Raw genomic sequence first — 27,504 nt, 5'->3', positions numbered from 1 at the left:
ATTCTTTAGGCTTAGATTATTTAGTTTCCAGTTAATTTTTAATTTTTCTTTACATGGCCCTTTATTACATGTAATTTTTATTGCATCATAATCTGAAAAGGATGCATTTAATATTTCTGCCTTTCTCCATTTGATTGTGAGGTTTTTATGCCTTAGTGCATGGTTAATTTTTGTGGGGGTGCCATGTACCACTGAGAAAAAGGTATATTCCCTTCTATCCCCATTCGGTTGTTTCCAGGGGTCTAGCATATCTAACTTTTCTAAATTTCTGTTCACTTCTCTCTCTTTATTTTGTGGTTAGGTTTATCTGGTTCCAAGAGGAGGAGGTTGAGGTCCGCCACTAGTATAGTTTTACTATCTATTTCTTCCTGTAACTCTCTTAACTTCTCTAAGAATTTGAATGCTATACCACTTGGTATATATATGTTTAGTATTAATACCACTCCATTGCCTAAGGTATATTTTAACAAGGTGTAGTTTCTTTCCTTGTCTCTTTTATTAGATCTATTTTTGCTTTACTTTGAGATCAAGATTGCTACTCCTGCTTTTTTTACTTCAGCTAAAGCATAATATATTCTGCTCCAGCCTTTTGCCTTTACTCTGTGTGTCCCTCTGCATCCAGTGTGTTTCTTATGAACAACATATTGTAGGATTCTGATTTTTAATCCACTGTGCTATCTGCTTCTGTTTTATGGGAGAGTTCATCCCATTCACATTCACAGTTATGATTATTAACTCTCTTGGGCACTCTTTCCAGAAGAATATAGATTTTGATCACTGAAACCTTGCAAGATATCCGGGGTTTATGGGCTAGATTTTTGTTTCTCTTCCCCACTTATTCATTCTATCATTTGGCAAAAAAAAAAAAAAACAGAAACCTAGGACAGTTAACTCTTTTGCCCCATGTAGTTTCATAGGCTTTGATAAAGCCCAGTGGGATTCAGATTAAACTGTTTGACTATACCTTAAAGCCAAATCACTCTGGCTCTTACTGATTGGCCAACAATAAATTTCAGCCCAAGCCTCAGTTAGGGTTATTGTTTGGGTTTTGATGGCTCAGAGTGAGTATAAATAGCAGTTGTTTCTGTTCTGGCCAGAAACTCTGAGGCTCTTCCTCTCCCAGATTGATTTTTTTGTTTTTGTTTTTGTTTTTTTTGAGTAGGTAAAAGAGACCATTTTTTTGGCTTCATTTCTTACCTAGCCTTAATCACTGAATGGGCATTGCCTCAGACAAACTGAGGTCCGGAAAAGACCTTAGCTTAAGAAGACCAAGGTCTCCACTGCATCTGGGGCCATCTGCAGTTTTCCTGATCTGTATCTTGCCACTGGACCCTGATGGCTCCAGAGGAGAGAGTGAGACTGGTGACTTTGCACAGCCCTGCCTCACTTAAATCCAATTCACTTGTAGGTCAAGACATCACCTTCCTGATGTCATTGGCCCTCTTCAGAAAAGAAGGACAAACAACAACAAATTAACTGTGTATCTCCCTCCATCCTATTTTTCCCATTTATACTTCTCTCTCTTTCTTTGTTCACCCTGTCCCTCCTGACCAGTGTTTTGCTTCTGACCATTGCCTCCCTCAATCTGTCTCAATCTTCTATCAGCACGTACACCCCACCCCTTTTCTTTTCCCCATTCCCCTCCTACTTTCTCATAGGGTAAAATAGATTTCTATACCTGAGTGTGTATGTTGTTCCCTTTTTTAATCAAATATGATGAGAGTAAGGTTCAAACAATGCTCATCCCCTCCCTTCTTTCCCTCTACTGTAATAGGTCTTTTACACTTCTTCATGTGATGTAATTTACCCCATTCTACTCTCCCTTTTCTTCTTTTCCCAGTTCAATCCTTTTTTCACCCCTTAATTTTTTTATATCATCACATCAGTCAACTTATATCCACACTTTCTGTGTATATATACTCTGTCTATGTAACTAGAGTTACAAGTATCATCTTCTCCTGTAAGGATGTAAACAGTTTAACAGTTCCAGGGGTGGGGAACCTGTGGCATCAAGGCCATATGTGGCCCTCTAGGTCCTCAAGTGCAGCCCTTTAACTGAATCCAAACATCACAGAACAAATCCCCTTAATAAAAGGATTTGTTCTGAAAACTTGTACTCAGTCATAAGGCTGTACCCAAGGGCCTAGAAGGCCACATGTAGCCTCAAGGTGCAGATTTCCCATCCCTGGAACCTTATTGGGTAACATGCTTTTTTTTTTCTTTCCTGTTTACCTTTTTATGTTTCTCTTAAGGCTTGTATTTGAAGGTCAGATTTTCTATTCAGCTCTGGATCTGTTTCATTGAATGTCCATTTTTTCACCTGAAAGATTATGCTCATTTTTGCTGGGTAGTTGATTCTTGATTGTAATCCAAACTCCTTTGCCTTCCAGAATATCATGTTCCAAGCTCTCTAATCTTTTAATGTAGAAGCTGCTAAGTCCTGTGTAATCCTGACTGTGGTTCCACGATATTTAAATTGTTTCTTTCTGGCTGTTTATAGTATTTTTTCCTTGACCTGATAGTTCTGGAATTTGGCTACAATACTCCTTGGAGTTTTCACTTTAGGATCTTTTTCAGGAGGTGATCAGTGGGTTCTTTCAGTGACTGTTTTACCCTCTGGTTCTAGGATATCAGGGCAGTTTTCCTTGATAATTTCTGGAAAGATGCTGTCCAGGCTCTTTTTTTGATCATGGCTTTTAGGTAGCCCAATAATTCTTAAATTATCTCTCCTGGATCTATTTTCCAGGTCAGTTTTTTTCCAGTGAATTATTTTACATTTTCTTCTATTTTTTCATTCTTCTGATTTTGTTTGACCGATTCTTGATGTCTCATAGAGTCTTCCTCTTGCCCTTTTTTTCTTGATTCTCTTGTATAACTCTGATTTCTTTTCCCAGTTTTTCTTCCACCTCTTTTATTTGATTTTTAAAATCCTTTTGGAGCTCGTCCAAGAGGACTTTTTGTGTTTGAAACCAATTCATATTCCCCTTTGAATCTTCTCATGTAGGCATTTTTACATTGTTGTCCTCTTCTAAGTTTGTGTTTTGATCTCCCCTTTTGCCATAGTAGCATGGCAGGACTCTTTTTTGTTTTTTTCCTCATTTTCTAGCCTATTTCATGACTTAAAGTTGAGCTCTGCTACTGGGGTACAGAGGGCACTGTACCAAGCTTCTTCCCCTGAGGACCCAGGGCGTGGTCACTGGCTTTCTGAGCCAGGGCCTCTAGGGCTAGTGGCTTGCCCACTGTGCTAGGGTGGCCTGGCCTAGTTGTGCCTGTTGCGCCTTGGGTGTGGGGCTGGAGGCCTCACAGCTGGCCTGCTGAGGCAGGACTATAGGGCCTCAGTTGTAGATCTGTGTTGTGGCTTAGAGCCTCCTGCTTGCTTGCCCAGATGCCAGTCCGGACACCACCTATGCTGGGCTGCACTCCCTTTTTATCCAACTGAGATAGAACTTTCCTGAAGTCCTAAGTTATCTTGGGCTGTAAAATTGTTTCACTCCATCTTTTTGCAGGTTCTGTCACTCCAGAATTCCTTTAGATGCTTGATTTAATGTTTCTGAGGGAAACTGGGGAGAGCACAGGCAACATCCTGGCTTTTGTCCACCATCTTGGCTGTACCTCCTACTTAATGACTTCTTGTTGGGTTTGATGAAACTGTCACTTTCATCATTTCTTTTGGCACGATAATATTGCATTACATTCATATAGCATAATTTGGTCAGCCATTTATTCCTCAATTAATGGGCATCCCCTTAACTTCCAGTTCTTTGCCACGACAAAAAGAGCTGCTATAAATATATTTGTACATATGGATCCTTTTCCTCTTTCTTTGATAACTTTGGGCTATAGGCTTAGTAACGATATTGCTAGAGTCAAAGGGTACGCACAGATTAGTAACTTTTTGACCAAACTGCTTTCCAGAATGCACAGTGCATTAATGTGTCTGTTTTCCTACAGTACCTCCAGCATTTGTCACTTTCCATTTTTATCAACTTTTTCAGTCTGATAGGTATGAAGTGAAATCTCACATTTGCTTTAATTTACATTTATTAGTGATTAGCTGTTTTACATGACTCGATAACTTGGATTTCTTCCTTAGAAATCAGCTTTGATCATTTATTAATTAGGGAGTGGTTCTTATAAATTTGAATCAATTCTTCTGTTCCTTGGAAATGAGACCCTAATAATGAAACTTGGCTGCAGAGATTTTTTTTTCCCAGTTATATGTTAACCTTCTAAACCATCATCCACATTTCTGTGGTGCTCATCTTAATTCCTTCAGTCCTTAAGTCCTTGATTGAACAGTCATTGTCATTCAGCAGCACTGATAAAATGTTAGTCTTGAAAATGTGGGCCTTGGCTTTTAGGGGAAACTTGGGGTTAGTAAAAGAACTTTGCAATTTCCTGAAAGCAATTCACTGTGCTTCTCTTCCTCCTGTTGTTTTTTGCTTTTTGGTGAGGCAGTCAAGGTTAAATGACTTCCCCAGGGTCACACAGCTAATAAGTGTGTCAAGTGTTTGTGGCTAGAATTGAGCTCAGGTCTTCCTGACTCCCAAGACCAGAGCTCTATCCACTGTACCACCTACCTACCCCTCTTCCTCCTGTTCAACTCTGTGCCCAGCTTATTCTCCATCAGTACTGCCTTTCGAAGATGTATACTATTGGACTATAGAGTATACATTCAAATATCGGTCAGTCAGTGAACATTTGTTGAGTGCATTCTATTTGCCAGGTACTGTGCTAGGCACTGAGGATACAAAAAGAAGCCAAAACAAAAATAAAAACAAAAACAAAAAAACACAGTCCTTGCCCTCAAGGATTTCACAGTCTAAAAAGGAAGACAAGCAAACAGATGTGTACAAACAAGCCATATACAAGACAAATAGGAAATAATTAAAAGAGAGAAGGCACTATGATTAAGAGGGAGTGGGAAAGGCTTTCTGCAAAAGATAGGATTTTAGTTGAGTCTTGACGGAAGTCTTGGAAGGCAGTAGAGACAGATGAGGAAAGAGAATATTGTAGGCATGGGAGATAGCCAGATAAAATTCCCAGAGTTAAGAGATGGAGTATCTTATTCATGGGACAGCAAGGAGGCCAGTGTCAGTAGATGGAAGAGTACATGTTGGGGAGGAAGGTGTAATAAAGCTGGGAAAGGTAGGAGGAGTTATGTACTTTCAAATCGAGGCAGTAGATATTCTTCGTCCTCTTGGTCTCATGAGGATAAACAAGCCAAACTCCTTTGAGTGAATACAGATCTTTTCTAGCAAGCTGTGCCATATTTTAGAGTTTGATGCAGTCAGCATAATGTCACCCATAAACACATTCCTGCATTAGCCATGTCCAAAAAATTGTCTCAGCTGCACCTTGAGCCCATTGTTTCTCTCTCAGAAGGAGGGTAACATGTTTGATCATAGGTTCTCCAGAATTGTAGTTGGTCATTGCAGTTAATCAGATCTTAAGTTTCTCAATGTTGTTTGTCATTACAATGTTGTTGTAGGATGTCCTTTAACAAATTGCTTGCCAACTTTCCACTAGCATATCAATAGTAGAATTATCAGAGAAAGAGAGAGAGAGAGAGGTAGTACATAGTATTAAATATTTTTTTAGATGAAGAAAAGAAATAATTGTTTAATGTTAACAAAAAATAGGGAACAATTGTAAACCCTAAAAAGAAAACTCAGTACCAAAGATCTAAATTTAGCTTTATTTTCTGAAAACCTGGTATCGCTGTGAGAACAGCTTGTGTGGGGTTTAGCTAAAGTAATAGTCAATATCTTCACCTCAGCGCATCAGACTTTGAAGCCTTAGAGCTAGAAAGAACCTGAAAGTTGATTTAGTTCCAATATCTCATTTTATAGATGAGAAAAACTAAGACCAGAGGACATAAAGTAACCTGCTAAAATTAAGTTAGTAGTGGAGCTAGGACTAGAATCCATCTATTATATTAAGTGCCTCTTATATATAAGGTATGACTCTTGGTCTTATGTTGCTTCTATTATTATCTTGTGCTTCAATGAGAGTTGCTTTTCACAATGTCTCTTTAAAGGTCAGGGATATAAAAGAACATCATCTAAAGCAAACATTCCTAAGATCCAGGAGTATAACATAGTGGTTTGGAAAGAAGGTAAATCCTAGTTGTGTAATTAAATGCTGAGGTGCACCATGGAATTTATGCTTTTTGAAGGGTCAGTGAAAAGAAATTTCTCATTATAAAATAATGTATTTTCTTAGTAATATATTCCTAGCCTTTGTATCCAGAGTGCTAGGAGTTTCTTAATTGTTTATTTCTGTTTTGGGATCATAGGAGCATAGGTCTAAATCTGGAAGGGACTTCAGAGGCAATCTACTTCAGCTTCTTCCTTTTACTTATGAGGAAACTGAAGCCCAGAAGAGTAAGTAACTTGCCCAAGGATACATAGGTACTAAGTGTGAGAGTTAGGATTTGAACTCAAATCACTTGACTTAAGTCAGCTATACCTCCTGTATTTCCCATTCAGGTTTGGCTAGGCAAACTAACAATGGGTACAGTAGCTGGCATTTAAAAAAGAACATGAGGGAATGCTCAATATTCTTTCCTTATTATCAACTCTTATTACTTCTGACAATGTAGACATTTATGGTAGGAAGTATCATTTCAAGGATAAATAGTACTTGTTCTGTAGCTTGTTAATATTAACCTTAGGAAGAAGACTGAAAAATAGAGATGCTTGTACTTACTGTTTGTTTTGCTCTAATTAAGAAAAAGGAAACCTAAGAGAGCAAAGAAAGACGCCTCTTCAAGAAAAGGTAAGAAAAATTGGTTATTTGGGGGGGATTTAAATCTAATTTGAAGAAAGAAATAGTATATATATTAATACTGGGACCCTTTTTATATGACTATGACCCTTTTTATATGAGGGGAACAACCATCACCTGATAATTTATCCACTCTTCTTATAGCTGCCATCTGAAAGTCAGGATTAAAGACTGAGAAATCCTTGTGCATATGCTCTTTAAATAGCTTATGATGGTTGTACAAGAGGTTTTTACCATATCCTGTAACTGTAAACTACTTTCAAAATGATATTCTGTCTTGTTGGGTTTTGGCATATATACAACAGGGGTAGGTATTGGACTTCTGAAAAACTCCCTCTACTAGTGCAGGTTGGCACCTTTTTTATAACTTATAGTTGTATAGAGTTCCCTAGGGCGCAGAGAGTTTAAGTGACTTGCCTAGGGTTACACAGCCTAGGGTTACTATCTTTCTCTAGTTTTCATTCTGTTCCCCAGTCTTCTGGAATTTATTTAAAAAAAAAAAAGCAACAGGTGAAAATTATCAATGAAACTGACTTTGGAGTTCTAAAGATTGATATTTTTTTTTTCAAAATTTTATTCATTTATTTATTTATTGCATTTTGAGTTTTGAACTGTCTCCCTCCCTTACTCCCCACCCTGCTCTAGAGAGGGCTGCCATTTGACACAAATATATAGATAATGATATGTGTAAAACCATACTATGCATACTTATGTTTATCACTTTGTTCTCTGGAGGTGGATAGCATCTTCCTTCTTAGGTCCTTTGTAGTTGATTTGAGTATTTATAATACTCAGAATAACTTAGTTTAGTTAATCTTCGAACAATATTTCTGTTACTACATACAACATTCTTTTGGTTTTGCTCATTTCACTCTTCATTATTTCATGCAAGTCTTTCCATGTTTTTCTAAAATCAACCTGCTCATCATTTCTTACAGCACAGTAGTATTCCATCACAATCATATACCACGATTTGTTTAACTGTTCCCCTCAATTACTAATTCTTTGCCACTATATATTATTATATAATATTTTATAAATATTTTATTTAAAACATGTAAATTCTTTTCCTTTTTCCTCTATTGCCTTGAGATTCAGACCTGATAGTGGTATTGCTGAGTCAAAGGATATATACAGTTGTATAATTCTTTGGGCATATTTCCAGATTGTCCTCCAAAATAGTTTGATCAGTTCACAATTTCACCAACACTGTATTAGTGAGCCAATTTTTCCACATCCCCTTTAACATTTGTTACTTTCACCTTCTATCATTTTAGCCAATCTGATAGGTGTAAGATGTCCTCTCAAAGTTGTTTTAATTTGCATTTCTCTAATCAATAATGATTTAGAGCATTTTTTCATATGACTATATATAGCTTTGATTTCTTCAGCAAAACACTACCTGTTCATATCCTTTGACCATTTGTCAATTAGGGAATTACTCATAGCCTTATAAATTTGACAGAGTGCTCTATTTGAGATATGAGACTTTTATCCAAGAAACTGTCTATAAAAATTTTTTTTCCAATTTTCTGCTTTCCTTCTAATCTTGGTTACATTGGTTTTATTTGTACAAAACCTTTTTAATTTAATGTTATCAAAATTATCCATTTTACATCTCGCAATGTTCTCTTGTTTATTCATAAGTTCTTCTCCTATCCATAAGTCTGATAGATAGTATGTTCCAGGTTCTTCTAATTTACTTATGATATCTCTCTTTATATCTAGGTCATATATCCATTTTGACCTTATCTTGGTAAATTGATCTATACACAATTTCTGCCAGACTTCTTTCTAGTTTCCCCAACAATTTTTACCAAATAGTGAATTCTCATCCTACAAGCTTAAATCTTTCTATTCATCAAGTGTAAGGTTACTATAATCATTTACTACTGTGTGTTGTATGTCTGCTCTGTTCCACTGATCTACCTTTCAATTTCTTAGCAAGTATCAGATAGTTTTAATAATTTGATAATACAATTTAAGATCTGGTACTGCTAAACTGTCTTCCTTTACTTTTTTTTTTTCATTAATTCCATTGATATTCTTGACCTTTTGTTTTCCAGATGAATTTTATTATTTTTCCTAGCTTAATAAAATAATTTTTTGGTAATTTAATTGGGATGTTGTTGTTCATCCTTTGTTCTCAAAGAGGACCAGTGACATCATGAGCTGATGTCTTGACTTGCATGCGAGTTGGATTTGAGTGAGGCAGAGCTGTGCAAAATCATCAGCCTCACTCTCTCCTCCAGTCATTGGAGTCCAATGGCAGGACAAAGATCAGGATGACTGACGATGGCCTACGATGCACCCTAAGAAGGCAAAGATGATGTTGACTTTTTAAACTAAGATCTTTCCCCGGTCTCAGTTTGTCTGAGGCCATATCCATTCAATAACTAAGGGTTAGGTAAAAATTGAGACAAAATATGACCTGAGATGGCATTGAATAAGTAATTAGGTAGAATTGTTTTTATTATATTAGTTCTGCCCACCAGTGAACAATTACTATTTCTCCAATTATTTAAGTCTGAATTTGTTTAAAAAGTGTTTTATAATTATAGTCATGTAGTTCCTGTGTTTGTCTTGGCAGGTATACTTCTAGGTATTTTATGTTGTCTGGTTATTTTAAATGGAGTATCTTTTACTATCTCTTCTTGCAGGGCTTTGTCGGTGATATATAGAAATGCCAGTGATTTATGTGGGCTTATTTTATGTCCTGCTTGCTACTTTGCTAAATTATTAGTTGTTTCAAGTAGCTTTTTAGTCAAATTTCTAAGATTTTCCAAGTATATCATCATATCATCTTGCAAAAAAGAGATGGTTTTATTATCTCATTCCCCATTCTGATTCTTTCACTTTCTTTTTCTTATTGCTATTGCCAGCATTTCTAATACAATATTGAATAATATCGTTGATAATGGGCATCACTGTTTCATTCCTGATCTTACTGGGAAGACTTCTAAACCTCCCCATTACAAATAATGGTTGCTGGTGGTTTTAGGTAGACGCTTCTTACCATTTTAAGGAAAAATCCATTTATACCTATGCTTTCAAGAGTGAATGAATGTTGTATTTTGTCAAAAGCTTTTTCTGCATCTATTGATATAATCATATTTTTTGTTACTTTTGTTATTGATATAATCAATTATGTTAATAGTTTTCCTTGTGTTAAACTACCCTTGCATTCCTGGCATAAATCCCACTTGGTAACAAGGTATAATCTTTGTGATATATTGTTGTAGTTTCCTAGTAAGTATTTTCTTTAGGATTTTTGTATCCATATTTGTTAGTGAAATTGGTCTATAATTTACTTTCAGTTTTTGCTCTTCCAGGTTTAGGTATCAGCACCATATTTGTTTCATAAAAGGAGTTTGGTAGGACTCTTTCTTTGCCTATTATTCTAAATAATTTATATAATATTAGAATTAGTTGATCTTTAAAAGTTTGGTAAAATTTACTTGTAAATCCATCTGGTCCTGAGGCTTTTTTCTTTTTTTTTTAAGGTTTTTTTTGGCTAGGCAGTGGGGTTAAGTGACTTGCCTAGGGTCACACAGCTAGTAAGTGTTATGTGTCTGAGGCTGGATTTGAACTCAGGTCCTCCACTATTATAGTTTTGGTATCTATTTCTACCATTTAGCTTTTCCTTTATAAGTTTGGATCCTATAGCATTTGGTGCATATAAGTTTAGTATTGTTATTATTTCATTGTCTATGGTTCCTTTTATCATGATGTAGTTTCCCTTTTTATCTCTTTTAATTAAATCTATTTTAGCTTTATTTTGTCTGAGATCATGGTGGCTACCCCTGCTTTTTTCGCATCAGCTGAAGTGTAATAAATTCTATTCCAGTCCTTTATTTTTACTCTGTGTATATCTCTCATTTTTAAATGTTCCATTTTTAATTTTTAAAAAAAATTATTTATTTTTAGTTTTCAACATTCACTTTTATAAGATTTCGAGTTGTAAATTTTCCCCTCTCCGCAAGACAGCGTGCAATCTGATAAAGACTATACATGAACAGTCATATTAAACATATTTCCACATTAATCAAATTGTAAAAGAAGAATCAGAACAAAAGGAGAAAACCAAAAGAGAGAAAGAAAATAGTATGCTTCAGTCTGCATTCAGACTTTATAATTCTTTCTCCGTGTGTGGATAGCATTTTCCATCATGGGTCTTTTGGAATTGTCTTGGATCATTGTATTGCTGAAAAGAGCAAAGTCAGTCTTAGTTGATCATCCCACAATGTTGCTATTACTGTGTACAGTGTTCTCCTGATTCTGCTCACTTCACTCAACATCAATTCACATAAGTTTTTCCAGATTTAAATGTGTTTCTTATAAACAAGGTATTGTCGGGTTCTGGTTTTTAATTCATTCTATTTGTTTCTATCACATTCAAAGTTATGTGTTGCCTTCCATCCTATTTTTCCTCACTTTAATCCTTCTTTCTCTCTCTCTTTTTTTACCCTCTCCCTCCTCAGATGTCTAATTTGTTTCTGACCACTGCCTCCCTAATCCGTACCCCTTCTAAGAATCCCTCCTTTTTCCTCTCTCCTTGCCTTCCCATTCCTTAATCTACCCATCCTTATAAGATTCCCTCCATTATCCCATCACCTTACCCTCCTATTTCTTGATCTGCAAACCCTTCTAAGAGTGCCTCCCTTATCCTATCCCCTTACCTTCCTATTTCTCTGTAAGTTAAGAAGACGTTTATCCCCTTATAAATGTGTGTTTATTTCCTCTTTAACCCAGTCTTGATGAGGATAAGGTTCCAAATGCTGCCTGACTTCCACCCCCTCCTGTTCTCCACTGTAACAGTTCTTCTATTCATGAATGCCTTGTTTGATGATATAATTGCTTCATTTTGCTTTTTCCTATCCAATTTTATTTTTTAGGATCATCCCATCATACTCAACTCAACCCCAAGCCTTCTATCTATGCTCTTTCAAACTACCCTAGTAATAACAACATTCTTTTTTTTTTTTTTTTTTGGTGAGGCAGTTGGGGTTAAGTGACTTGCGCAGGGTCACACAGCTGGTGTTATATGTTTGAGGCTGGATTTGAACTCAGGTCCTCCTGACTTCAGGGCTGGTGCTGTGTTCACTGCACCACATAGCTGCCCCAATAATAACATTGTTAAGACTTACAGATAACATTTTCCCCACATGAGAAGTAAACAGTTTGACCTTATTAAATTTTTTATAATTGGTTTTCTATGTTTGCCTTCTTATGTTTCTCCTGATCCTTGCAGGTCAAATTTTCTTATTAGTTCTGGTCTTTTCCTCACCAATATCTTAAAGTCCTTTGGTTCATTAAATAGTCATTTTTTTCCATGCAGGATTATACTCAGCTTTACTGGGTAAGTTATTCGTGGTTGCAAACCCAGGTCCTTTGCTCTTAAGAATATCATGTTCCATGCCCTTCAGCCTTTTAATGTATCAGCTGCTAAATCATGTGTTATCCTGACTTTAGCTCCACGATATTTAAATTGTTTCTTTCTAGTTGCTTGTAATATTTTTCTTCTTGACCTGGGAGCTTCAAAACTTAGGTATAAGTTCCAATAAGTTTTCATCTTGAGCTCTCTTTCAGGTGGTGATTGGTGAATTTTTTTCCATTTCTGTTTTATTCTCATGTTCTAAAACTTCAGGGCAATTTTCCTTAATAATTTCTTGAAGTACAGTGTCTAGACTCTTTTTGATCATAACTTTTAGGTAGTCCAACAATTCTTATATTGTCTTTCCTCAGTCTATTTTCTAGCTTCACTTGTTTTTCTAATGAGATGTTTCACATTCTCTTCTATTTTTTCATTCTTTTGATTTTGTTTTACTGTTTCTTGAAGTTTTATGAAGTCATTAGCTTCCCCTTGCCTGATTTTGATTTTTAGTTTTTGGATCTCTTTTTCCACTTGGTTGACTTTCTTTTCATAATTTTCTTGATTTTCTTGCATTAGTCTTATTTTTTTTTCTAATTTTTTCTCAACCTCTCTTGTTTGATTTTTAGTTTTTTACACTTTCCAAGAGCTTTTTGGGCTTGTGACATTTCACATTTTTCTTTGAAGTTGAAATAGCTGTTTTGACTTCACTGTCTTCTTAGTTTTTAACCCAGATTTTTTCTATCTATGTAACTATCTATGGTTGGGTTCTTTTTCTTTTGTTTATTCATTTTTAGCAGCTTATTTCTTGGCTATTAATTTTGTGTTAGGATCTGGCAGTAGTCCTAAAGTGTGGGGAATAAAGTCTCAAGTCTCAGGTTTTTTGTGCTGTTGGTTTCTGAGGGGCTTGACTTCAGGTACCCCTTTCCTCCCCTGAGACCCAACCAGGGCCCCCAGCAACATTGACCTGATCATGATCCCCAGCAACACTGTCACCACAAATGCTCTTTGTGCACTACCTCCTGTAGCTACAAGCTTCAGCTAACCTCTGTGCCCTGGAACGAAAACCACTGACTCTGTTTTCCTGCCATTGACCACAGCTAGCAGGATTCCAATAACTTCACTCCCCAGAGAGCACTTCTCCTCACCCATAGCCTAGGACCATGTCTGGTTAGCGCATCTGGACCCCCAGTCCAACACCAGTGGAGGGCCCTACAGTCTTCCCCTAATCAGCCTTCTGACAATCACAATGTCCATAGGGTGAAAGTTCCTGAAGCTGAGGTTGCCTCCCAACACAGCTGTCCCCGGGGCTTGTTTGTTGTTTTGGTGGTATCTGCACTTCAGTCAGGCCAGACTACTACCACAGGAGGTCAGATCTTTCCTCACATCCTCCTAAGTTGTTTTAGACTTGGACAGTTGCTTTACCCCAACTGTTTTTTTTTTCCTGCCTCTCCAAAGTTCACTTTGAGGCATTATTTTAAGTTATTTGTGAAAGAATTTGGGAGAGCTAGGTAATTTTCTGCCTTATTCTTCCATCTTCCCAGAATCTTCTCCAATATTCTTTGTCTTGATACACAGAAGTCCTCCACTTTTTGATTTTCTGACAATTTGGCTATTGGCTTTCTTTCATTTTACATCTGTTCTCAGAATTGATATGTTATCATATTTAATTCCTGGATCTTACATGTTTTATATCCCTGGACCTTGACTGATTCTTTTTAAAATAGCACTGGTTATCCTCCATGTCTGGAATGTTCTCCCTCCTAATCTCTGCCTCCTGGCATCCTTCAAGTTCAAACTAAGATCCTACCTTCTGTAGGAAATCTTTCCCAATCTCTCGTAATTCTGGTACCTCCTCTGTTATTTATTTCCTTTTTATCCTGTATATAACTTGTTTGTACATATTTGTTTGCTTGTGAATATACCACTAATGAAGATGAAATCACAGTAATTATTAGGAGTTGTTGTGCTCAATTATATGCCAACAAATTTCACAATTTAAGTGAAATGGAAGAATATTAAGCATTTTACCAGATTCCTTTTATGAGACAAATATGATACGTAAACCACAAAGGATAAAGCACAGAACTATAGACTCCTATAAGTATCAATTCAAAAAATTTAAATCATGTCAGACTTAAGCAAGTTATTCAAGAAATTATTCACTGTGACTAAATTGGATATATAACAGAGAAACAATATGATTCAACATTAGGACATCATTGAGGGCAACTAGGTGGTGTAGCGGATAGAGCACTGGCCTTTGAGTCAGGAGGACCTGAGTTCAAATCTAGCCTCAGACATACGACACTCACTTGCTGTGTGACCCTAGACAAGTCATTTAACCCTGATTGCCTCAAAAAAAAAAACCCAGAACATTAGGACATCATATAATCAATCACATTAAAAACAAACATCCAAAACAACATAACTATCTCAGTTGATACACAAAAAACATTTGACAAAGTACAACACTCATTTAGGATTGAAACCCTATAAGCATTTTAAAAAATATAATAAAAAGTATCTATAACCAAAAACAAACATCATATGCATTGAAGTTGTACTAGAAGCTTTCTCAATTAGCTACAAGAATAAAATAAGGATGCCTACTTTTCCCACTATTATTTTATATAGTTCTGCAAATGATAACAATAGAAATAAAAGAGAAAGAAATTAAAGGCATAAAGATAAACAAAGAGGAGAAAAACTACCTGCTGATGATATTATGGTTAATTTAGAAGATCCTAGGGAATCAGCAGAAACCCTCATTGAGAGAATAGTTTCATCAAAATTGCCAGCTAAAAAAATAAATCCTCAATAGCAACAAATACCAGCAACATTTCTATATGATGGAAGAAGAGAAAAGAATAGGCATTTATTTGGCATCTAGTATGTGCTAGATGTTGTATTAAGCAATTTACAAATATTACCTCATTTGAGCCTTACATTAATCCTGCAAATTAGATGCTATTATTATCTCCAGTTTTACTGTTGAGAAAACTGAGGCAAAAAGAGCTTAAGTGACTTACCTAGGGTCACATAACTTGTAAGTGTCTGAGGCTGGATTTGAACTCAGCTTCTTAACTATAAGCCCAGCACTCTATCTACTGTACCACATAGCTACCTCTAATAAGATATACAATATATTATAATAAAATACTATATATAATAATAATAAATACAAAAAACAATAATAAAGGGAAATCCCACTCCACATAACTACAAAATAAAGTGTCTAGGGATCATTCTGTCAAAGCGCAGAAAATATTTATATAGGTTCAATTACAGTATGTTCCTTAATGAAATAAAGGGTAATTTAAATAGCTAGAGAAATACTCAATGCTTGTGGTTGGGCAGTGTCAATATAATTTTAAAAAACAATGCTACCAAAGTTAATTTACAGTTTTAATGCTATACCAATGATATTGTCAAAGGGATGCTTTACAGAACTCAAAATAATATCAAAATTCATTTGAAAAAATACAATATCTAAAATATCAAACAAAGGAACACTAGCACTTCCAGACTTCAAAATATATTATTAGTCAACAGTCATCAAATCCATCTGATATTTATTATTTTAAAAAAAGTAATGAAACAGACTGGACATTGAAGAATTAGAAAGAATGAAACTCAATGTCCTCATGTTCACTAAGCCAAAAAATATAATTATTTAGTTAATACTCCCAATTTAAGAAAAACTATTAGGAAAACTGGAAAACAGTCTGGCAGAAATTAGGCTTAGATAAACACCTTACAACATATTTGACAGCATATTCTAAGTGAAATGGAGTTATGATTACTAAAGATCATGCCATAGGAAAATTAGGAAGGAAACAGATCGTATACCTTTCATAGTCATGGGTAAGAGATATGTTCTTAAACCAAACGAGAGAGAATCAATTGTAAAATGTATAACTTTGATTACGTGAAACTGAAAGCTCCTGTAAAACAAAGTTAATGCTTCTAGGATAAGAAGGAAGTCAAATGGAAAAAAACCACCTTATCAAATTTCCATAATAAGGTTTTAGAATTCAAGATAAATAAGCAATTAACAGACATATTTATGACCAAAAGGCCTTCCCCAATAAATAAGTGGTGAAAATATGAACAGTTCTCAAGATAATTGTAAACTACTAACAACCATATGAAAGAAGGCTCCACATCACTAGTAATAAGAATGCGAATCAGAACAAACCTGAGATTTCACTTTACACCCTGCAAATTGGCAAAGATGATGGAAGATGCAAGTGTTTGGTGTTGGAGGGGATGATGATGATGATAACAACAACTAGCATTTATATCATGTCTACCATGTGCCAGGAACTGTTCTAAGCATTTTACAAATATCTCATATCCTTACAACCACCCTGGGAGGTAGGTGCTATTATTATCCTCATTTTACAGTTGAAGAAACTGAGGCAAGCAGGTTAAGTGAACTTACCCAAGGGGGAAGATAGTACAAGCAAAAAGAAAAATAGTCCTATCTTCAAGAAACTTATATTCTAGTAGGGGAAGCTGCACATGGAGGGTAGGGAAGTTGCAGGATAGAGAAAGATATGTGATATAGGGATATGATAAAGAAGTCCAGAGAACAACCTGGTAGGAAATGAAGAGATGGTTGTCCTGAGTACTCTCCTGAAATAGAGGTTCTAAGAAGAGCCATCCAATCAGTTAGAAGGGCCACAGGACTTGTAAGGGTACTCCAGATGTGAATTTCAGAGCTGAAATGATCTTCCAGGTTGAAAAGGTTTCTGGGGCATGTTCCAGGAGTCTGGATTACAGCTGTAATATCCATATAAATACTGTGTTCTCAATTTGTCTACTAATAATACTGTTAATCCAGTCCTTAAATGTAACATTTTGATTTTTCATAAAAGCAACCCAAAAATGTCTCCTGGTAGAAGTACTAATATGATGAGTTCAATTGCTAGGGAAAAAATTGCTGCTATACGGGAGACAATTTTTAACATTCATTTTTTCAAAAATTTTGAGTTCCAAATTTCCTCTCTCACCTCCTCTCTTCCTGAGATAGTAAGCAGCTTGATGTAGATTATACATGTGGAGTCACGCAGAACATTTCCATATTAGTCATATTGTGAAAGAAGATGGGGGGCAGCTAGGTAGCGCAGTGGGTACAGCACCGGCCCTGAAGTCAGGAGGACCTGAGTTCAAATCTGGCCTCAGACCAAACACTTGACATGTACTAGCTGTGTGACCTTGGGCAAGTCACTTAACCCCGACTGCCTCACCAAAAGAAAAAAGAAAGAAAGAAAGAGGACACAGAGGGAAAGAAAAAAAAACCTGTGAAAAAACAAAGAGTGAAAAATAGTATGCTTTGATCTGTATTCAGACTCCATCAGTTCTTTCTCTGGATGTGGATAGCATTTTTCATCATGAGTCCTTTGAAATTGTCTTGGATCATTGAATTGCTGAGAAGAACTAAATCAGTCATAGTTGATCATCACGCAGTGTTGCTATTACTGTGTACAATGTTATCCTGGTTCTGCTCACTTCACTTTGCATCAGTTCATATAAGTCTTTATAGGTTTTCTGAAAGCAGCCTGCTCATCATTTCTTTCTTTCTTTTTTCTTTTTTTTGTTTAGGCAGTTGGGGTTAAGTGACTTGCCCAGGGTCACACAGCCAGTAAGTGTCAAGTGTTTGGTCTGAGGCCAGATTTGAACTCAGGTCCTCCTGACTTCAGGGCCAGTGCTTGATCCACTGTGCCAGCTAGCTGCCCCCTTCATCATTTCTTATAGCACAATATTATTCCATTACAATCATATGCCAAAACTTGTTCATCCATTCCCCAGTTGATGGACATCCCATCAATTTCCAATTCTTTGCCACTGCAAATAGAGCTGCTATAACTATTTTTGTACAAATAGGTCCTTCCCCCCCCTTTTTAAAAATCTCTTTGGGATACAGACCTAGTAGTGGTATTGCTGTGTCAAAGGGTATGTACAATTTTATAGCCCTTTGGGCATGGTTCCTTATTGCTCTTGAATAATTTCACAACTCTACCAGCAATGCATTAGTGTCCCAGTTTTCCTCATTCTCTTCAACATTTATCATTTTTCTTTTCCTTCATATTAGCCAATCCAATAAGTGTGAGGTGGTACCTCCTAGTTTTAAATTGCATTTTTCTAATTAATAATGATTTAGAGCATTTTTTTCATATCACTATAGATAGCCTTTATTTCTTCATCTGAAAACTGTCTGTTCATATCCTTTAACCATTTATCAGTTGGGGAATGACTTGTATTCTTATAAATTTGACTCAGTTCTCTATATATTTGAAGAATGAGACCTTAATCAGAGATACTTGTTATAAAACATTTTTCCCAGCCTTTCCTTCTAATCTTAGTTGCATTGGTTTTGTTTGTGCAAAACCATCTCAATTTAGTATAATTAAAATTATCCATTTTATATTTCATAATCTCTATCTCTTGTTTGGTCACAAATTCTTTCCTTTTCCATAAATCTGACAGGTAAGCTATTCACCTTTATGTTTAAATAATATACCCATTTTGACCTTATCTTGGTAGACTCTGTAAGATGTTGATCTGTACCTAGTTTCTGCTATACTATTTTCCAGTTTTCCCAGCAATTTTTGTCAGATAGTGAGTTCTTGTCCCAAAAGCTGGGATCTTTGAATCTATCAAATACCAGATTACTATGGTCATTTACTACTGTGTTTTGTGCACTTGATCTATTCCACTGATCCACCATTCTATTTCTTAGCCAGTACCAGATGAGTTTTGATTATTACCACTTTATAAGACAGTTTGAGATCTGCTCTGGCTAGCCCACTTTCTTTCATTTGTTTTCTTTAATTCCCTTGATATTGTTGACCTTTTGTCCTTCCAGATAAATTTATTACAACCCTTCTGGAAAGCAGTTTGGAATTATGCAAAGAAAGGGATTAAACTGTCCTAACCCTTTGACCAGGAATTCTTCTACTAGGCTACCACAAGGAGAAAATAGATAAGAAGAAATCCCTGTGTAAAAATATAGCAGCATTTTTTGTGATAATACCCATAGATTGGGGAATGGCTAAACATATTGCAGTATATGCATGTAATTAAATATTACTGTGCAGCAAAAAGTGATGAATGCGATCAATATAGAGAATCATGAGAAGAGTTATGAATTACTACAGTGAAGTCAGCAGTCAAGAAATTGACACATTGACTACAACCATGGAACTACAAGTAAAAAACAATCACAAAAAAAATCAGAAGTGAATGCTGGAAAATTGCAAAGAGCCAAGTATGGTTACAAAAAAGAGATATGAGAAGACAGTACCTCCCTACTCCTTACAGACGAAGTTTTGGTGATTTAAAAAAAAATCCCTAATATATAAATAAAAACTAGAATGGGAGTGTAGGAGTACCTTAGCTTTTGCCTCTTAAATAATTGCAGAATGACTGAATAAACTGCATATGGATGCAGTGAAATATTTTTGTGCCTTAAGAAATTATTAAAAGATGTATTCCTAAAGATTCCTTAGTATCATGAAGTGATACAGAGTGAAGTGAACAGAATCAGGAGAACAGTTTATACAGGGAGAACAATATTGTAAAGAAAATTATTTTGAAAGATAAGAACTCTGCAAAGCACCGACCAATAATGTTACTAAAGGATCTGTGATGAAGCATTTGACCCACTTTCTCACAGAGCAGTAGCAGTAATGGACACAAATTGCAGAGGCATATATTTTTGGATATAACTCCTGTATGGATTCATTTTGCTTGACTGTTTATGTTTGTTAAAAAGAGTTTTTTAATTTTCTTCTTTTTTTTGTTCTCAGTTAATGTGGAGAATGTGAGAAGAGGGAGATTAGCAATGATGATGCAAAAAATTAACATTTTTTAAATGCAAAGAAGAGAATAGAAAGAAATTTGTAAGGAAGCACAGACATATAGAATGGTTTTGAAAGCAATGGGGAAAATAGACAAGTATATATATCAAAGTGGTGTGAAATAGAGATTCATGGGTCATATAAAATCCTGTGTGTAAATGGAAATACTCCCTATTTAGTATTTAAGTGCAGAATAAAAGTAATGTTTTTTAAAAGTTGGAAAAAAAACCCCAAGCATTAAAGGTAAGTAATAAAAGTCTATAAATTGGTATAAGGGTAATTCACTTACAAAAATAATTTTAGTTACTACTGCATAAATTCATATTGCCAAATATTTGTTTTATTTCTTTCTTTTTGTTACATCTTTGATAAAATATGAAACTGATATATGCTGTATCTTTCTGAGATTCAAAAACTTTTCTGCCTTTTGAAATTGATGATATTAAGACTCTAACCATTTGAGAATTTAGTGTATATGTACACTTTGTGGGGAGAAGTTCCAATTGGTGAAAAATGTGACTTGTGTCTTTATCAATGTGAATTTTAAACACACATTACTTTTTTTTTTTGGTTAGGCAATTGGGGGTGGTTAAGTGACTTGCCCAGGATCGCGCAGCTAGTAAGTGTCAAGTGTTTTGGTCTGAGGCCGAATTTGAACTCAGGTCCTCCTGACTTCGGGGCTGGCGCTCTATCTACTTGCCCCCTAGCTGCTCCCACACATTACTTTTTATTCTGCAATTTACACAGTTTCTTCTTTAGTCCCTTTAGTCAGTGTGCTAATTGTCAATTCTAATGTTACTTATACTGAATGTAATTAAGGCAGCAATAGAAGACTGAAATTGGGTTTGATATTCTGGCTAAATCAAACCATTTTGACATGCATTGTGACTAAAAAACAAATCTTCCCTTTCATCTTCAAATTCTGCTTATACAAGGATATTTAAGAAGGAAATCTTCTCATATATCTCTCCCAAAACTTCTATTTCCCAGATCGATTGGTAATCACTTTTAAGTGTATTAGATTTAATTATCGAAATTAGAATTAGAAGTTCATGGAAATATGGAAAGTTTCGTAAGTGGTATAAAGCAAAATAAACAGAACCAAGAAAACACTATACACAGTTTTTACAACCATGTAAATTAAAAGAGTACTAAAAAGAGGTTGAACGGTTGAGTATTGGGAAAGTCAATGAAAGTTCCAGAGAAGAGAATCATGATTCTACCTTCACAGAACAAAGTTGGGAGAACCAGTAGTGTAGAATATTGTATACATTGTCAGATGTGGTTATTAAATTGACTGTTTTTGCTTAATTATTTTTCTTTGTCACAAGGGAAGGTTCAGTTGAGTCAAGGTTGAGAATTTATTTATATAAAAACAGAAGATATCAATAAAAAGTTTTTTGTTAAACATCTGCTTCCTTAGGAACGTATCTTATTTTTAGGAAATACCCTCTCAGAAGGAATATAGGAGGGGGAAGCAGTGACAAAGCAGGAAGTGATCACTTTTTTAGGTAAAATCATCGACTCCTATCCCGAGTCGTATTTGAATTTGGGTACTTTATACTTCCTTTTAGAAACATCCTATCTCTGTGAGCATGGTTTTTCAGTTTATCTTGTAACTTATGATTCACATTTACAAACTATATTTGTTCTCTGACAGGAGGCAGATACAGTATTATTACACCAGTGGAAGAATGGGTCTCAGGACTTTGGACTATAGGTTTCTTATAGCAGTTTGTAGGGACAGATATTCCTTTTCTCTGTTGGTCATTCTTTTTCCTCATTTTGATCAGATCTTTCCAGTCTTTGCTGAAGCAATACCAGAAACAGTGGAATTATTCCCTGGCATTTGCTTTATTAGAGATTTGTTGAAACATCATTTTAGGAATCTAGAGTATGATGATGTAGGGATCTAACATGAGTGAGGACCCTGGTAAGAATAGAAAACTTGAAGACGAAGCTAGGAATAATCTTTCTTAACGACTAGAAATATATAGGCATTGTTCCCAGACAGAAGACCCAGAGAAGTTAAAATATGGGTTTCTTTTTATTTAGAAACAATTCTTAATGTGATTGGGGCAGGGGGAGGGGGGGATGCAAAAGCTGAAATAGACCATTTTAACACATACAGGTATCTATTGTGTAAAACCAAATCGAATTTGTCAGTTACTAGAATAGAATATTTCCTACAATTTACTAGTTATAAACAAACTTGCTGAGTCCTGAGAGTATATAGCACCCTATCCTAGGTGCCCACCGCATACACTTATAAAAGTCAAATGGTTAAAATAAGTCCAAAAGCCCTAAGTAAATGGGAATGTGTTATATGATAGCAGTTTGATCTCATTCTAAATCAGAAAGTGATCATTCTCTTACTTGATTCTTAACTCCTATCATAGTGTTTATCCAGGTCAAACAAACCACTTTTTAATTAATTTAGTATGCCTTTTTTTGGAAATTTGCATTTTGTTAATATGTTTCCTATAAAGCAGGAAGTATAACACTTTTCCAAGGTGTTTGAACTTCCTGAAAAAATGCCATCATTGTGAACTTTTTTTTTCCTGTTTGAATTATTCTGCTCTTCCAAAAAAAAAAGAAACCAAACCTTATCTTGTGTTTTAATTCCTTTTTTACATGTTAACTACTTTTTTAGTTGAAAATATAGATATAGCATAAACAGGTTAAAAGAAATAGAGCTGAAGATAAGGAAAGCAGACTGTTCATAGTCCTTGCTCCCTCAAAGTTGAAAGAGAAGCCAGATTCTGTTATTCTTAGAATTGAGCTCATTGTTCAAGTCATTTCAGATGTGTGATCTGTATCAGTGGTGTCAAATAGGAATGGATCTTTGCAGGCCTACATATCGACTTAGAAAACCATAAATTAATATTATCTTTGTAGTACTGTGGTTTTATTTAGTTAAACATTTCCCAATTACATTTTAATCTGATTTAGGTCATGCCAAGAGTTTGACACCTCTTAACTATGTGTATGTACATAATTACAATCTAGAAAAGCTGTTATCAAAGTAGGACTTGGAATTGTAAAACTAGGATCTGCCATAGAATCACATATTTTAAAATCTGCATTATCCCCAGCTTGCAGGTAAAATATAATTTCATCTATTCACATAACTAGCCTTTCCTTTCCTATGTCATTCTTGAATTTATTAATATGTTTTTCCTGGAAGACTCTCTTTGATTTCTCCCTTTTTCTCATCTACCAGATACGTGAGTTTCGTTACCTACCAAGTATATTAATTTTAAAATACAAAAACAAGAACTTGTATAAAATCTGAGACCTTTAAAAAGAAAAGGGAAATATGTAAATGAGGTTGCTTTCTTTTTCTTGGGATTGACCAAGTATCTGACTTATTTATGATCTTGTTCTGTCCTTTGAAGAATTTCTCAGTGGCTTAGCAGTAATTGGAAATATAACCATAGGTAAATGTTTTTGTTTTATTTTTTGTTTAGTTTTTATTGATATATTTATATATAGTATAGTTATATATAACATAATAGGTTTATAATTATACACTTGTATTTATTGTATTGTGATTCTGATATAGTATCCCATGCATCGTTCCCCCCTTACCCCAAAGAGCCATCCCATATGACAAATAGTACTTTTAGAGAGAGAAAAAAGTCAACACAACTGATTGATACACTGAAAAAAGTCCAGAAACACATGTAACATGTAAGTCCTGGGGACCTTCTATCTCCCTTCACTTGAGTTCCACTTGAACTTTATAATTTTGTTATGTTTATTTTTGATTTTTTGGTGTGTCATTCCATTTATATTGTTGTAGTTATTGTGTATATTGTTTTCCTGGCTCTACTTACTTTACTCTGCATCAGTTCATATAAATTTTTCCATGCTTCTCTGTATTTGTCACACACATTGTTTCTTATAGTACAGTAGTATTCCCTTATATTCATATATCACAATTTGTTTTAATACCACTCACCAATCAGTGGGCATCTATTTTGTGTCTAATTCTTAGCTATCGCAACAAGTGATCCTATAAATATTTTAGAATATATGGGGACTTCTTTTTCTTATTGATAGCTTCCTTGGAGTATTAAATAAGCCCAGTGATAGAGACTCAGGTTCAAAGGGGTATGGACATTTTTAGTCATTTTATTTGTATACTTCCAAATTGCTTTCCAAAATGATGGTGCCATTTCACAGCTCCACCAATAACGTATTAATGTTCCTGTCTTCCCACACCTCCTCCAACAATGATTGTTGCTGTTTTTGCCAATTTTGCAGTGAAACTTCAGTCGTCTTGATTTGCATTTTTCTTTATTAGTGATATGGAGCATTTTTTTTAACGTGGTTGTGAGCACTTTGCAGTTCATCTTTTGAGAATTAAATGTCCTTCGACCATTTATCTATTGGAAATGTCTACTAATCTTATCTAGTTAGCTAGCTATTCATTGTTTATATATCTTTGGATACCAAACCCTCATCAGAGAAATTTGACATAAAAGGTGTTTTTTATTCCCTATTCAACTACTTCCTTTCTTTTCCTAGATGAATTAAGATTATCTATACAGAAGCTCTTCAGTTTTAAGTAATCAAAGTTATCTGTTTGGTTTTTGTAATGCCTTTATCTCTTGTTTGGTTTAAGAATATCTCTTGCCATAACTTATGTGGTCTAATTTTTTATTAATGTGATCTTTTATATTAAGGTCATGGGTCTATTTACAATGTATCATGGAATGTGATGTGACGTGTTAGGCCACGCCTAATTTCTGCCAGATTGCTATCCAGTTTTCCCAGCAGTTTTTATCAAATAGGGAATTTTTCCCTAGGTAATTTATGTTTTCCACCTTATCAAACAATAGGTTATTGAGTTGCCTTTTTTCTTAGTCTCCCTTGTCTGGTCTGTTCCCATGAGTCTCTCTCTCTCTTCTTTTACTGATACCCAATGGTTTTGATGACTGCTTCTTTATAACATAGTTTGAAGTATGGAATCACTATTCTCCCTTCTTCCTTACTTCTTTTCACCATTTCTCTTAACATTCTAGATCTTTTGTTTTTCCAAATGAATTTTGTTTTTCCTTATCTAGCTCTGTGAAGTTTCCTTTTGGTAATTTGATTGATATAGCATTAAAAGTGTAAATTAATTTTGGTGGCATTGTCATTTTCATTATATTGGCATGGCTTAGCCATTAGCACTGAATATTCCTTCAGCTATTTAGGTTATTCTTTAATTCTTTAAGGAGCACTTTGTAATTGAATCCATACATGTCTTTTGTGTGCTTTGGGAGGTTGATCTTCAGATGATTTTGTGCACCTTGTAGTTGTATGGAATGGGATTTCACTTTCTATTATTTCTTCTTGTATTTTGTTGTTATATAGAAATGCCATTGAATTTTACTTTAGTTATACAAAAACAAAACCTCTCAAATATAGCCGTAGGAATGCTAATGGTTACTCCCAATGAAATTCCAAGGTTCAGTAATAATTGCAATATTGTTTTAAGGTAAACTCTTTAACAGGAAGGGAAGGAAGGAGAAAAAAGAACACGACTTTATTTCCTTTCTGAAAACAGAAACACAGTGAAAGAAATTAAATATGATTTAGTCTTAGTTGCCAGTGGGGAATATATTTGAGTTTGTATGAGTGTTCTGGAAGTTATTCAATAAGCTAAAGGAAAGATGTTCTGTCTGAACATCTAGGGCGGGGGTGTGTGTGTGTGTGTGTGTGTGTGTGTTTGTGTGTGTGTGTGTGTGTGTGACAGAGAATGTGGCCACATTGAAATAGTTCTGATAAACAGAAACATCCTAACTTTGAAGTTTATCAGAAAATATAAGCCAAGCTTAATTTTCTTACTCTATAGCAGATTGTTGTGCTGGTTAGCTATTAATGACAAATGACATTTATTAGCCATTCTGAAATACAGTTTGTATCCTCTAAAGTTATTAAACTGCATGCATTTTGACTCATTGATACCACAACTATCTACTGTTTAATATAGGCTATGGCTTCAACTAAGACATAAATTATATAAAGCTAGTTGAGTAGTGGATGTTGGGAAGACACTGATACTGATAGCCCAAAGAAACTTAAAAAGAAAAGAGGGAATTGAGTCTGCAGCATCTGCGGGAGGAGCAGCGGAGACAGAGACAGCGACTGCGGCGGAAGCCACCTCAGTCCAGGAGCCACCATGTCTGAAGACATCAAAACCAACATCCGAAACCACCACACGGTGCCCTTTGACAGCCGCTTCCTCCACCAGAACCAGACCTGTAATTGCTGGCAGAACCACCTGGATTTTCACCATTGTGAGAAGGCCATGAACAAGAGATGTGGTATTGTGTCTTTCTGCCAGTGGTACAAACGTATCTTCAAGTCCCCCTGTCCCCTGTCCTGGGTGAACTTGGGATGATCACAGAGCTGAAGACACCTTCCCTGAGGAGATCTGAGGTGCTTCCTCTTCCTCCCTTACCCCACCCCGATGCCTGGGGCTGGATTCCTTCTTCCTTCAGACCAAGGGAATGTGATCTGTGACTACCTCTGCTCTGGGGCAGCTGAATCATGTTAAAATAAACTATGTTGGAGGGGCATAGCTAGGTGGCGCAGTGGATAGAACACCAGCCCTGAAGTCAGGAGAACCTAAGTTCAAATCCAGCCTCAGACCAAACACTTGACATTTACTAGCTGTGTGACCCTGGGAAAGTCACTTAACCCCAGTTGCCCAAAAAAAAAAAAAGGAAAAAGAAAAAAAATAAACTGTGTTGGGATTGAAAAAAAGAGGGAAGGGACCAATACATACAAAAATATTTAGAGCAGCTATTTTTGTAGTGTCAAAGAACTAGAAACTAAGGAGGTAGGTACCTCCTTATTGGAGACTGAACAAATTATGCCATAATGGAATTCTTTTGTTCCATAAATAATGAGGGAAAGGATAGTTTCGGGAAAACTTGAGACAGCATGTATGGAGTGATGTGTAGAGTGAAGTGAGCAGAATCAGGAAAACAATAACATTATAAAGAAAAACAATGAGAGGCTTAAGAATGTTGGTGAATGTAATGAACAGTTATGATTCCAGAAGACTAAAGATGAAGTATGCTATCCCCCTTCTGAAAGAGAGGTGATAGATTCAAAATGAAAAATGAGACTTTTTTTTTTAAACTACCAGCGTAGGAGTTTGTTTTGCCTTTTTTCCCCCTTAAGGTCAGGGAGGAGGCCAAATGTGCTAGTGTATACCTGTAGGCCCTGCTAATACTAGACAGGCTGGTGGTTCACTTGAGTTTGGGAATTCTGAACTGCAGGAGGGTTAAAGTTAAGTGACCACACTAAGTCCAGCACCAATATGGTGAATCTCCCAGTAGTAAAGGGGTGGAAGGGCACCAGGCTGCTTAAGGAGAGGCAAACCAACCCGTGTTGGAAATGAAGCGGATCAACACTTGCATGCTAATCCAGCAGTAGGATTGAGCCTGTGAGTGGTTGCTGCGTTTCCAGCCTGGG

General features: G+C 35.6%; 2 protein-coding genes across 3 annotated transcripts in view; both read left to right on the top strand.

Moving 5' to 3' along the window:
- FAM118B (family with sequence similarity 118 member B) overlaps window positions 1-27,504 on the top strand; it is a 98,418-nt gene that overhangs the window by 19,992 nt on the left and 50,922 nt on the right. The window contains exon 2 of one of the 2 annotated variants that reach the window (XM_027835260.1): window positions 6,734-6,780. The exons of the other annotated variant lie outside the window; for it this stretch is intronic. The gene's annotated coding sequence lies outside the window, so the exon portion shown is untranslated. The remainder of the gene's footprint in view (window positions 1-6,733; window positions 6,781-27,504) is intronic. 2 annotated transcript variants of the gene reach the window in all.
- On the top strand, window positions 26,201-26,422 carry LOC114022821 (cytochrome c oxidase subunit 6B1-like). The gene has a single exon (XM_027835261.1). The coding sequence runs from the start codon at window positions 26,201-26,203 to the stop codon at window positions 26,420-26,422; it is 222 nt and encodes a 73-aa protein (XP_027691062.1).

The sequence above is a fragment of the Vombatus ursinus genome, unplaced genomic scaffold (genome assembly GCF_900497805.2).
Source record: "Vombatus ursinus unplaced genomic scaffold, bare-nosed wombat genome assembly UNPS02014813.1, whole genome shotgun sequence".
Classification (NCBI taxonomy): domain Eukaryota; kingdom Metazoa; phylum Chordata; class Mammalia; order Diprotodontia; family Vombatidae; genus Vombatus; species Vombatus ursinus.
Note: the sequence above shows the minus strand (reverse complement) of the source record. Positions and strands in the feature narration are given on the sequence as shown.

Excerpts from the sequence above, each read along its gene's own strand:
- LOC114022821 (XM_027835261.1), top strand. The coding sequence starts at position 26,201 with ATGTCTGAAGACATCAAAACCAACATCCGAAACCACCACACGGTGCCC.